This window comes from Nymphaea colorata, chromosome 4, assembly GCF_008831285.2.
Source record: "Nymphaea colorata isolate Beijing-Zhang1983 chromosome 4, ASM883128v2, whole genome shotgun sequence".
In the NCBI taxonomy this organism is placed as follows: domain Eukaryota; kingdom Viridiplantae; phylum Streptophyta; class Magnoliopsida; order Nymphaeales; family Nymphaeaceae; genus Nymphaea; species Nymphaea colorata.
Genome location: NC_045141.1, coordinates 21,237,208 through 21,251,481, shown reverse-complemented (window position 1 = coordinate 21,251,481; position 14,274 = coordinate 21,237,208). Strand labels below are relative to the sequence as shown.

Below are 14,274 nucleotides of genomic sequence, written 5' to 3'. Positions count from 1 at the left end.
ATAGACCCTCCCTTTATCAAAAGAATTCGTCCGAAATTTTAAAAATTCCCACGATTTACTCAAAAGAGCATCAAGGTGGTGCATGAAACTAGCCAACAGATTAAAAAAATGAAACAACCTAAACATTGACATTTCATCACAAAGTCGATCCACTTCGGCAACATATTCATTAATCATCTGGTCTCTTTGATAAAGATTATCACGTACATCTTTCAGAGTGTAAGATTTCGTCAAAATCATTGGCCAATTGATCAACAAAGGATTATGAGCACCTCTTTCAATTTCTCATGCAGCAAATCATGAGGTAATTACCAGTATCCCCTCTCACAATGCGATATTGGAGTAGACAACAAATTGACAGAAAACTATTTGCTAGATCTCAGTATCTACAGAAGACGGGCCTTATTTTCACTAAACATGCACAAAAATGAACGAACAGGTTGTCCCAAAGATTGTTTAGTCGTTCTTGAGTGAAAATATGTTTGTTGCTCTCTATACTAGAGAGATATTACCTCATATTCATGAGAAATTTGCAAAGGAGCATCCTTCGAAACTGGTCTCTCTGCAGAGAAGAGCTCCAAGTTACAAATACCTGTCCTCCAACGAATCATGCATTTTTGCACATCGTCTTTATCAAACCTGTTAACCAGACCAAAACCTGCACGTCGGTCGACCAACATCCATTCTCCTGTGGAAATTTCAGGAAGATTATAGCATAGGAATAAAGCAGCAAAATTGCAAGGTCAGAAACATGTAGAAAAGAAAGTTACAGATGCGGATTTCATGGCAAATATATATACAGTTTCACAGAAAGACTGATGAAACGATTATATCTCACTCTCTTCCTTATAGCAGTGGCTTGTGATGGGTAAGTGAAAAACTGCGTGACGATGAACAAGGTACCCCCTCTCTCTCTCAAACCACCTTTGTGTTCTCTTTTTTTCACTCTTTGTTCACTTTTTCCTTTTCTTCTTCTCTTTCTTTATGTTTCTAGCTGCATCTATTAAACACTCAAAAAAGAAAAAAAAAATCGGAAGCATACAAATGCTAGCTTCATGCTGGAGCTAAAGAAAAAGGACTCCAGGCACACCCTTGCCGAACACGAATGATGCAGCAAATTTAGGTACCCAAAATCCTAAAGCATCAATAAAGCCTGAAAGTTGTCTTACATAATAGGAGCAGCACAAACTTACCATTTGGACGGCCGTCTCCTTCAAAGGTTAGGTCACCAGATTCCGGCCGGAATTCAAATTTAGACCCAGCCATAGAAGTGAATGCAACATAAACTTCCGTCGGATGCTGAACAGTAAATGTTGGATGCACATGCAGACAAACGACCCTAATATCAAGAAAGAATCCTTCTTCAACTTACTTCCCACCGATCATAACGAACCACAATATGATGAACAGAAAACCAATTTCATACCTTGAGAAGCCTCCGGAACCAGGACCAAGATTCTCTGCTACGATTCTAGAGCTAATTCGTAAAATCTCTGGCTTTTCTTTTGGAAGTGAAATGCATCGGTGAAGAATCAGTCCGCCGCCAATATCGCCTTCTAAACTGATGGAGTCCTCGTCGGGCTGCTCAAGATTCCTCCTGTTTGAAATTGAGAACAAAAATAATCAGATTCACCTAAAGTAATACCTAGAAGATGCCTTGTCAATGGAGCCTTGATGGTACCATCAAAAAGTATGAATGGGCGAGAGGACGACGACAGCCACAAGAGCTTCGTGGTTTTACACAGGAACCAACTGGAATTCATGTAGAATCTCGGTCCAACTTGCAAGAAAGGACGGAGGAGTCGACATGCTCAATCAGGAAAGCGGTCAAGAAACTGAATGCGCTTTGAGGTCACCAGAAGAGACACTTGTACGTGAAAAAGTAGACGCTAATTTGGTCGATCGCAGAAAAAAAAAACCTACGGTTTTTTTTGTTCGATATGATGTATAAAAGAAAACAGAGCTCAAAACTCACTCAATTATAGAGTATTTCTCTGAGCTGCCAGCAGATTGATATTCAACTCCACTATATTCTTCATATCCACCAACTTCAATCTCACCTTGAAGCCATTGCGTCCCTGTAGCAAACCATGCTCATCAAAGTTAAACAGAATCCATGAGTTTCAGAAGCGCCGCAACATCGTCTACTCTTTGAGTAGAACGTGCCGATAGAGGCTTTTAGAGGCAATGAAAACAAGTTTAGACAATTGGAAGGGTCATGACTTAAGAACACCATGAATTGGCGGCATTAGATTGTCATGGCCCAAGACAACCCAAACTGCACAATGGCAATCCAAGTTCGTGCTGCCTGGGCAGGTTCTTAGTGCATTTTAATGTGCCAGATGTGTGGTTCGTTTGCAAACCCATCCCCCGTCGCCATAAAATTGTTTCCATCAAGTTTCTTCCTGTTTTACATTCATGAAATTGTACGAGGGTTTGGCATTTGACTAATCTAGTCGAAATGCAACAGTAATTGAGAGATGGCACGACTTTGTGGGTTGCATAGTAATAGATATACGAATAATACCAGAACTAGCTTGGACATAGAGAGTCAGAGACTAAGCAAGAGCTCACAATAGAGTCCGACACATGTAGATATATACACAAATTATACCACAACTAGCATGGAAATAGAGACTAGTCTACAGCAGGAGCTCATCGTAAAGTCCATCATATGTAGAAATATGAACCATACCAGAGGGAGCATGCAACATGGAGATTATTCTACCCCCAATCCAAGGGACTATCTCAAGAACCCAATCATTGGTCGTGAGTTCAACGGGAATACTCGACAACTCTGCTCCTTTGCATGGAGAAAGCTCCTGAGGCTGAGAATCTGGGATTCGGTTGGCACTTTCTGCATAAAAATGACGGCCAAAAGTCAAATAAAATTCCATCAACCAGCTACAATCTAAGCCTTGGAAAGTGGAAAAGCATGGACAATTCAGAAACCAAAGGCTATAAGGACAAATTTCATAACTTCACGAAGGAAGAGACATGTCATATAACTACTTAAGGTGGGAGCAGCATACCCATCATCGCTCTATACCGGCTATCGGCTTCAGCTAATAAGCTGGCCAACTTAGAAGCCGAAGGCATGACAATGTGCAATTCCTCTCCATCCACACCAACAGCGTCAACCTGCAAGGGGACAACTGGTTTTTGGGCGAGAGTTTTCACGGGCAGTAACAGGAATTATTTCTCTCAGAAAAATCTTGACAATTTAAAAAATTTAAAAACATGAAAGGATGACTAAAAATTATGAAATAATGGTTCTCTATTAACTTTGATACGAAACATTTTATACAAATTCAAAAACTTTAAACGCATTTAAAAATAATTTTCAAAAGAAAAACATGAAATATCAGAAAAACAGCTTGATGTCTTAGCTTGAACTGGCAGCATATCAGAAATATTGAGAAAAAAGTTCCTTTTTCAAATGTTGTGTGATATTATCGCGATGATTTTTTAAATATTGCCTATATTTGTAGACTTCAAGTAGCTCCCACTCATTGAATGCAGTTTGAAGAACAGAACTTACCTTTGCTCCAAAGCCCAACAATAAATGGACATGCAAAGTACGTCGTGGTCTTCTCCACGAACCTTCGCTTCTGGATACTCTGACCGTAACGACTGAAGATTTAAGTTCGGCCTCATAATAAGATAAAAGGAACTCACCCTCATAGAAATCATATCCGTCGCCAGCATCCTCGTATAGTATACCATTTGCTTTTCCTGTTGGCCAAGATACAGCTCTAGGTCACATTTAAAGACAGAGATTAAGGTTCAGAAACAGGTTGTACCCATATACTAAGGCCAATGGTTTCCCGTTCATGTCAAACAAAGAAAACTTCAAACAAATTAACACTCACACCTAAGAGTCGTTAGGATTTTGAAAAATAATCAGCACCAGTGCGGAGAGGAACAAGCTTAACTTTAAAACAACTCTCAAGTTTACCATGTTCATCCAAGGCTATGATGAGAATCAAGTCATCCGATAGGCTTTCTTCCCCGACGTACTGAATCATCCGACCAACGGGAACAATTGATCCACCTTGTAGATACAAAAGAGGCAAATCCTGCATTGTTCAAGGCCAAAACTATATCACAAACACTGATAGTTAATAACTCTTTTCCAATCAGCTGGAAACACTTACAGGATGTGAATCTCCAAAATCAAACTGCAACCAAATTCCCTTTGGCAAGACAAACTGTATCTGGTTCGATCCTTTGTCTGGCAGAGTGCTGAAATTTGAACCAAGAGAGGTCGTGTTAATTTCTCCATCTATATTAATTATAAAAATTGGGATAAGAAACATTGAAACTAAAATAAGGCCACAGACAAGAACTCAGATGAAAAAGGTGCAATCAGTTCTATGAGCTTTACATAAAAGGAACTTGCACAAGATCAGATACTAGGCTCTAAGCAGTATCTCATGTGTCTGAAATGAACAGGAGGCGATACCTAGCACATACTAATATAGATCCCAAAAGAAATTCGTTTTCAACTTTCCTCAAATTCTGATCCTTGGAATCTGCAAAAGAAGAAAGTTCCATTGGATCCACATGGTTTCACAGCATCAGGTGCCAAAAAAGGCTTCATGAAATCGCTGATTATACCTGCAAAAAAAACTGGAGCAGCAACAGGAGCACCCCTCGTATGAGACATGTAAAAAAGAGTATAAATGTATGGTAGAAGCTGGTAGCGCCTCAACAGTGCCAAGCGGCACACTTCCTCGCACTAGAAGAGAATAAGATGAGTTTTGAGTCACAGCAGGCTTATCACAAATAAAGAAGGGAGGAGAAAACAAAATGAAAACGAGGAATATGGAGAAAGAAACAAGACCAATACACACAGATAATGTAAAAATCAGTTCGTGAATTAAGAAAATAAATAAACATTACCTAAAGTACCGCAAGCCAAAAATAGGAACCATAAATCATAATAGATATCAAGGAAGAAATTTTTTTCGATTTCACTTATCCTTTTGGACGTAGTGGTTGGTCCACCAAATCACGTCATGATCATAAGAGTTGTGAAAGTTGATTAGCTTTTTAAGAACCCTACGCTTAATAAATGAAGTGCAGCTTGATATACCAAGAAACAGTAACTGAGCCATGTGGCCAGAGAGGCTTTGTTTTCGACGCAAAGGGTAGTCTTTGACTCGATAGGCAATTCAAAAAGTGAAAATAAACAATGCAGTCATGAACTAGCCCTAAAATAATATGAGCTCAAGACAAACCTCTTGGCCAAAAGCCCATGGCTCGTGATCAATAGATCCAGAGTCTGTATGTCCACGACAGAATGGAAACATGGCAGCGATCCCCATCCATCTTCCAAAAAGCCTTGGCGTTGCATTCCCAACAAACCCACCAATATCTGGTCCTGATAATGGCTGTCCACTTAGCCCCTAAACAGGAGAGGAGACACAGAACTTATGTACTTTACCTAATTTCTTCTTCCATTTTGATCAGAAAAACCAACTTAAATATACAAGTAACAGAAGCCCATATAACATGGTTCAGATGGATACTTTTCTTCTTTTTCTTTTATTTAAATTTTCCTTTTTTTCTTTTTTGGGACTGGGAGTTGGGGGGTTGCAAGCTGGGAATCAGATGGATACTTGCCAGGTTATGCTAAGAGAAATATTTTTGCGCTGTTCAACTTGCAGTTCTTTGCCTTGAACCTTGACCAGATAAAGCGAGCTCTGTTGGCCTTAAAACAAAAATGCTTGTGGACTTCATTGTCAAAACCACAACAGATGAAACTTTTTTTCTTTTGTGGGGAGTTAGGGGGTTGCAAGCTGGGAATCAGATGGATACTTCCCAGGTTATGCTAAGAGAAATATTTTTTCCCTGTTCAACTTACAGTTCTTAAGCTTGAACCCCTGACAAGATAAAGCGAGCTCTTATTGGCCTTAAAACAAAAATTCTTGAGGACTTCATTGTCAAAACCACAACAGATGAAACAAGACATACCCAGCTATCAGATAATTAACTTAAACTACTGCCCCTGTCTCGCAATTCGCTAAGAATTTGTTCAACCTATTCAAGACATGAGAGAAAGGGGGATGCATTACATGGGAATGTTTTGATGTTTATGGCCACGTGCAACACAGGCGGTCAAGGCTCGAGTCATGTATCATTTTCTCCTGCACAACGTAGGTCCTAGAGGAGCCTATTGCGTAAATTTCTGCGTGGTCCGCTGATAAATTAAATTTCAAAAAATTATCGTATGATTGTCATCAGGGGAAAATTCACTCTTTTCACATATTGGCATCCTCAACGTCAAAAAAACCAAATAAATAAAAACATGACTTTTATGTCCGAAGCGAATTAAGTAAATTCAGACAACTATCTCTAAAAGACTTAAGAAAAATAAAATTAAACAAAAGAGAGAAAAAGGAAGATATAAATCCCGTAAAATATAACAACAAAGTTGGAGGGAGGGGTATTGTTAGATACAAACTCGGACGCTATCCGAGTAAAAGGAAAGACATTAATATTCTAGCGTTATACACCTGGCCCAGAAACCTCAAGGACGTTAATAAGTGAAACTGGTGTCCGTGTCACTGAAAATTAATGGTTTCACCGTCATCTTGTTAATCGCGAAAAAAAATTAGCTCTTTCTTTCATCTAATTCAGTTTGATGACCACGTGTTATTTCTTACCTGTTTTGGTCTTTGGCGGCTTTAGACTTCAGTTTTTTCTGAAGGAAATAAAGGTTGACGCACTTCGTCAGGTCACATTTAAAATAACGCTCGTGCCTACGTCCATCACGTACTAAGAAGGTCGTTGACCGGCACATTTTCAGCTATCTTGTCGTCTAGCAGTGCAGTCAGTAGAATATTTAACATGGTATCTGGGATAGTTTTATGAATCCTCACTCACCAAGGAAAGAACCATCTGTATGCTCATGTGCAAGTGCTCCCAAGTTGAGAGGTTGTCTCCAGTCCATGTTGCAGCATATCTTTGGCTGCCAATATAACCAGCTCTTGTTAGAACGAAAGGCCGTTTCTTTCTGGTAGCCAATTTCACTCCTTCGTATGTAGACTTTGCCATCAACATTCCATACACCTGCAAATAACTAAGCTGTTAGAACACAAACACCGAACACGCACATCGATATATGTATATATATATATATATATATAATTGTAGGTTATGTTCCAGTTTACTGGACCATTCCATCTTAGGGTTACAGGATTTACATTGTGATAATGTGAGTGGCTCTGCCATCCCCCTAGCTCATTATCCCCTCTATGGATGTTGCTCTCTGGCATAGTTTTTGTTACGACCTGAATAGAGAACAGAAATCGGTAACGGGAACAATATAATCTTCAAAACTGCCCAAGAGTGTGAAGCATGTAATAATATCACCTTAAAGACAGAAGGCTCATTCATGTCATTCCATATGCCATCAGCACCATTGCTGATAAAATCATTAACCAAGCTAGCCCACCAGTGACGTACTTTTGCTTGCGTAAAATCAGGAAAAACGCAGGGTCCTGGCCACACCTCACCTAAATAGTATGAGAGATAATCTTTAGCAACATGCAACAAACAACAGACGTTCTTGGTCCACAATGTAACCGTATAAAAAAAACCCACGCATTTAAGTGAAATTACCAACAAAAGGTTTTCCATCCTCTTGCAGGACCCAGACGTCGTTCTCACAGCCACTGTCATAAACAGAATAACCTTTTTCACATTTAATGCCAGGATCAAGCATCCAGATAGCTTTGAAGCCACTCGAATGGAGCTTATCCACCAAAGACTTTGGATCTGCGAAACGCTCCTGGTAGGAATATCGAAGAAAAAATCTGATATTTGGATTTTGGATGTTAAATCTTCTCAATACTTTTCTTGTATTGATTGCAAAAAGCAGAAGAGACTAAAACTGAAACGTCACAGAACATAATAATGGAATACCATTTTATAGACACAAAAACACCAATAAGCATGAAGGACAGATTATAGTTAATATCAAACGGATGTGGCAAGTCACTGGCTCACTGCCTTCCTGTTAAATGGCAGAAGGTGGGGGAAGACATGCAGCCAATTCAAGTGGATAAACTTCATAAACAGAATTTGCAAATAGCCAAACGATGACTCTCAAAATAGATAGATGAAAAGAACAGCATACTTGATCAAAGGTAAAACAGCGGTAGCCTTCCATGTAGTCAATGTCAATCCACATGACATCACAAGGGATACCTTTCTCACGAAATGTTTTGGCCACCTGTGCATGCCAAGAAGAGAGTGAATGCAAAACAAAAGCAGCTACAGTAGAAGTCTAAAGATCTGACACTGAAGGATGCACTTCTAATACAACACTGCTTCTAAATTGAAACTGACAACTGAGTGCAGAGCTGTTCCTAGTACCACTGCCAAAGGCATTGATGTGTTCAGCAAACAGCATGTCTCTAGTACCACTGTCGGAGTCTGCTAAGATTCATGTAGTACTCTCATTAATCTCGGTGTACCCCAAAGAGGTGTCTGGTAACAGGAATGCTGCATTGTTTACAGTGTTCCATGAATCTGCCCTCAAGATTGGGACAGATTCATAGAAGATTGTGCTCCCCTAAAGAATACTTACAAATATTCATCTTGTCTACTTCCTTATATTTAATGTACAGTATTACAAAATTGTGCTTTTGCAATTACAAGCCAAAGTACACCTCTTAGGACTTACTAGATCAGATGAAGTATGCTTGAAGCATAATCTCTGTTTCTCTTTTTTCTTTGTTTTGCTTCGTATTTTCTATCAAAAGCTCTTTTTTTGCTAGAAATTATTAGCTCTTAGGATGTGGTAGTGCTGGTAATTTCTAGTCAAACTAGCTTACAAGCAGTAAAGACTCTTACAGCTGGTCATTGTGCATGTGCTGCTATTTAGAGAGAGGAGAGAATGTAACCAAAAAGAAGGTGTCACATTTGCAACCAATAATTCTTGGTTCCTTTTTAGTTGAGTTTTCTCACGATTGGAAAATATTTCTTCCATGTGTGCATAAAATAACATGTTCTGAACATGAAAAGATGTGTCAGAATTAGATGATGTCCTCTTTAGGTGTCCATTGACATTCCAACATAAATATTTTTCCTCGAATGTCCATGTGAAGAAACAAATATAGTTATTTCAGTTATTCAATTTGTTTAAATGCATGAAAGTGTACATTGACAAGAAAATTTACTTACCTTAAGAACCCTCTCATCTGAGTCATAACTGTAACGGCATTGATGATAGCCTAAAGACCACTTTGGTGGCATAAACACATTTCCTGTAGAAAGGGTAAAGTTAGAAAAGGCACAACTTACATCAGTAAATTGAAACAAGAACCACAATCTTCGATCAGATTAGCCAAGAAGTTGATTTGGCTAAGTTCACTATCATATCAGCAATATATATGGTCTTCACTTGATCAACTCATCACCTTGAGACCAAGCATAACTTGTCAAAATTGAGATTAATCAAATGACGTTTACACCCAAACATGGGTAGTATCCAGGTCTTGTGATCCCTCAAGCAGGACACTGCAAGTTCTCATCCCATTTGAAGGCTGAAAACATGAATGGCAAAAAACTCAAGCTATTAAAAGCTGTTGTTTAGCAGAATAATGAAAATTCCCTGAGACGCCTTACACTGGAGACAATGCAATTTCTTCAGTGCTAAAACATTGTTTCACATGCAAGGATCCATACTGACCAACCATGAAAATGCTAAATATGAATCAAATTAGACAATGTTTACTTTATATCAGAAATATCTAATAGAACCTATAAAATCAATAAAAGCCAATTTACCAGTTGCACGATAGAGAGATGCCAAAATTTGGGAAGGAGATGAAAATGGGCCAAATGTCACAACAGGATACACAGCAGGAGCCACGAATCTTATCATTGATGCTTCACATAGATCAACCTGCAAAGGGAATTGCAAACTACCTAAGGAATGCATAGAAAGGGTTACAATTTTGGATTTTCTATGAAGTTACAACCTTGAGTAGAACGAAAATAGAAAATAGACCTCACAGCGGTAAGTTGTATCAGCAAGAATTCCATAGGCATCTCCACTTGGAAGAAGAACTAGGACCCAAGGATGTGATTGGTACAAGGATGTAGTTCCTGATCCATAACCAAAGGCATCAGTATTCCATATAAACACCTGAAACAAGATCACAAATTAGACAGTTTGATCTAGTAAATTAGAAATATCAATGCAGCTAAAGTTGAACTTTTCTTACTCTTTTCCCAGTTCGTTCTAGTGGCCCACTAACTTCTCCAGTTCCATAGAAACAAGTTCCAACTGGAAGCTTTAGCAAAAAGGAAAAGAAAAAGCAAATCTCAATGCATGATCCAAATATATGCTCACAAAATACAGTTAAGTAATGACAGGGAACTTGATTGATGTAGTAGAGAGAATAGCTGCAGACCTCGACCGTAACAATCTGTTGACCATTTGAATACAGGTAAAAAGGAATATATTCAGGCAACCTGCAGGTTGTGATACCCGTTTCTCTATCTTCAACATTAGCAAATGAAAAACTAGGATATGCTGCAACCCTTGCATGCTCAGAACAATCAAATCTAAAAACTCCCTCCCCAATAATAGGCTGGCAAACCATCCGTTTAGGCTCATTCTCTGTTGCATCCATTTTGCATTCATGTTTAGCCATCCTAGGCATCAACAGATCTCCATTCATCATATTTTTCAGTCTCCTCCCTGCTTTCCTATGTTCTGATTCTGCAGACAAACGTTCATGTCAGGAACTTTGTTGAATTTGATATTCCATTGCTCAGACTGTTCACATGTTAGTAACGCTTTGAAACCATTACAATAACAGTTTGGAATTTAAGCAAAGAGTAAGCCATTAAACAGGACAGCAGATATTCATATCCTTAGCGTATCAAGCAACTTAAAACTATTTATGTACTTCATGTAATGCAGAACCATAGCATTTCAATGAAAAACTCTAGGAACACTTCACAACATAACCTTCCATTCTAGATCCAGAAATTCGAGCGAAGTACAAATTCTTCCATAACTTGATGCCAGGAATGCTTATGCAGTTGCAATAGTCCAGGTTTTATTGCAAATTTATTTTATCAACATCCATAAAAGTATAATTTCTAGCATATGTGAAGCTAATGCTTCACTTTTTTGGCTTAGGATATAAGTTATACTGTGGTTGTCTCAAGAGCAGGTGATAACTAGAGTTTTGAATTGTTAACTTCAGACAGTGAAACTACTTGAAAGATTATCATCAAAGATCTCTATAACCATGCTGTACGTATCATCCTGCATATTTGCACAGACAAACATACAAGAAGAGACCTCCTTTTGTTAACTGCAAATGGAAGTTTAGATAACCTTCACATAGAAATAAAATCTGGTTATTTTTCATATAAAAAAATTTATGAATTATGGAAATGTGCCATCTTGGACCTGATGGAAATCAATCTCTCAAGCTTTAACTTAAAAGCAGATGCTCATATATTAGACTTGATGGAGATCATCACCCAACCTGTTGACAATCCATAAACTATGTCACACGAACTCATTAAAATAGCAGCCGCACCCAAGTTGACACGATTCAGGTGTGGGTGCAGCTCCAACATGGCACCAAGTGTGGTCAATGCAAATCCAGTGAGGTCAAATTGCGTCGAGATCATTTTTGTCCTTCTTTCAACACGCAGGGTGCACCTCTTGACATAATCAGATCAGAGTTGTGAACCAAGAACTTACCAATCAGAAGCTTAGGGAACCCTCTTCATACCATAAGGAATTTTGAAAACTTAAAAAGTGGCCATTTAGCATGAAGAGCACCAGTTTAATTTCTTCCCTTTCTTAGGAAAACTGCTTGTGCTTGTCTATCTTGCCATTAGTTTGTCAGAGGAGCAGGACAGAAGCACCAGTTTCAATGATACAACCCGGGTTAGTTCATCTTCTCGCATATTGACTGCTGGATACTTTTGTCTGGAATATACCCTTTAAGAGGAATTTATCTTCACCTCTCAAGCTGCAATCTGAATACATTTCTCTTATATTTTCACCCTTTCACAATGTAATCTGTATGGTTTTCCTAATTTTCTGTCACCCCAATTATGTCTAGGACAGCAGGACCCCTTTTTTTCTGAAAACTTATTTCAGAAAAAAAGCCACCTTGCAAGTTGTTTTCATGGCCATCAAATGCCCCCTTTAGGATGATGCCATCCATGAAGAAACAAAAACTCATCATTAGCTACGTATCAGATCTTAAGATGCCATTCATTTGAGAATGGAAGGCATCAAAGAAAATGAATCCATCAAGTCCGAACCCCGTAGGGTTCCAATCTGTGGTGGTCGAAGTACTTTTCATCTTGAAATCAACAGTACCCGACGCACCTCCGACCCCGATAACGTTAGAGGAGCCCCCGTTCTCATCTAGTTTCTGCCTGGCTTCCCCCACTAATATTGTCCGACTATGACAACGTGATGCCAACTGTTTCACTGGTTAGTACGGCCAAACTTGCAATGGAGAATGTCTAAATTCAATAATCTTATGTCAACAAGAACAGGATCCTTTTGCAGAAACCAGCCTAATGAAATTGAGATACTTCAGAAGAACGACAGTTGCCAGAGAGGCCAGAGTATATGAATCACTCTTTTGCTTCTCCATGTCCCCAAATCAACGACATTCTTGCAATTTTACTAATATTCTGCCATAGAAAATTCAAGGAAAGTATATTTAATAAAGTTCACACGAGAGACCCTTAGATCAACAGTCCCTACAAGAAAAGATTCGAGGCAGAAGATTTTTTGAGACACCAAGACAAGTTAGCTACCAACATGAACTCCATCAGCAACCCCAAAATTGTTAAAGACTTCCGTTGCTTAGCTAGTGTAGAGATAGCCAGACTCAGAATAACCATATGCTTCCTCAAATCGCATGATAGGCGTCAAATCCCGGAAACAGAAAAGATTAAATGCAGTTCCACTCATTGACGTAGAGATAGTTGTAGTCACAAATTTTTTACAAATGCGATTGACTAGAAACAACCATTTCTTACCAATGACTACCCACATTTTGCAAGAAAATAAGAATAATTACAACCAGCAATGAAGAACAGGCCCACCAATTATCCATACGGAATATTGTTCAAACAGATCAGCCCAGCCAACAAAAGAAAGAAGAAAAGGAAGAAGAGGGCCGGTAGGAGGAGATTATATGATGCTACCGAAACCGTGTTCTTCCAAAGAAAGAAGATCGTAACAACAAAGTAACCAAATCATTTTCGAATAACAAAAGGGAAGCAGGAAGACCGAGATCCTTACGAGATCACGCATTGTCCAGCGGAAAACAAAAGCAATCGAAGGGACTCCGGTTGAAGATCACAATATCGTTCACGAGTGAGCAGCGCCGCCTGAAGTGTACACACGCACAAGATGGAGGAGCGTGGCGGAAACGGACGCAGAAGATAGAACAGCACGGAGAAGAAGAAGCCGTCAACTGAGGAGAAGAAGATAATTTCACCATACCATTTTGCCAACGGCCCTTCCAATTTTTCCCGCTGGTGGGAATATTTTCACATAGGTCTCACTTTTTTATCAATAATTTTGCAAGCGTGACCTCATTTCTAGGTAATACGAGACGCTACCCCGTCTTTTCCCCTTACATGTAACCTGCCTATCGAGACGAGACTCATACAACATTTTGTGACCTTTTTACATCGTTTTTTTTTTTTTTTTGTTGGCAAATGTGGTGGAGAGAGAGAGAGAGAGAGAGAGAGAGAGAGAGAGAGAGAGTTGAAGGCAAGTTTTCAACTTTTTTTTAAGGAAAAATGGTGTAATTGTTTGAGAAAGTTGAGTGTGAACCGTATGGTAAAGTAAAAATCACACCATAGAACATTAGAGGATTGTGAAAGTTTTTATTTAAAACATGTTTTCCAGTGAGCAGGATTTGACCCACCATTCAAAAAAAAGTCGAAGCATTCACTCAATCCTTCATTTCCTAGCTTATATCGGTGTCTCGAAAAGTCATCTCTACCGCACTTTAACTTGTGCATCAATAACCCCTTCGTTTGTAGAATTGCAACACAAAGAGTTGACTCTCAAATAATTGAAGCGAAAACCGATCGCCTACCAGCCATGCATGATTTTGTGGACCACTCCCGTTGGACATGTTTTAAGACATGCTTTGTATTATCGATCTAAAGAGTGGGTCCTCTGTCCTCACTTTCTTAAATTTATTGATATAATGAAATTGCGGGAGGGGGGTTATTATTTGCTTTAGTTAT

The 14,274-nt window shown here is 39.0% G+C and overlaps 1 protein-coding gene across 1 annotated transcript; it reads right to left on the bottom strand.

Annotated features, from left to right (window-relative positions):
- Positions 1 to 337: 337 nt before the first annotated feature.
- Positions 338 to 13,498, bottom strand: LOC116252855 (uncharacterized). The gene is made up of 23 exons (XM_031627450.2): positions 13,313 to 13,498; positions 10,431 to 10,741; positions 10,242 to 10,310; positions 10,025 to 10,162; positions 9,802 to 9,919; positions 9,196 to 9,278; positions 8,147 to 8,242; positions 7,630 to 7,798; positions 7,381 to 7,523; positions 7,212 to 7,298; positions 6,892 to 7,077; positions 5,244 to 5,411; positions 4,621 to 4,741; positions 4,466 to 4,535; positions 4,158 to 4,245; positions 3,959 to 4,079; positions 3,542 to 3,735; positions 3,033 to 3,141; positions 2,696 to 2,857; positions 1,976 to 2,078; positions 1,427 to 1,597; positions 1,194 to 1,339; positions 338 to 688 (listed from the first exon to the last, which is right to left on the bottom strand). Exons 2-23 carry the CDS (start codon positions 10,701 to 10,703, stop codon positions 498 to 500), a joined length of 3,006 nt encoding a protein of 1,001 aa, XP_031483310.1. The 5' UTR covers positions 10,704 to 10,741; positions 13,313 to 13,498; the 3' UTR covers positions 338 to 497.
- Positions 13,499 to 14,274: the final 776 nt, after the last annotated feature.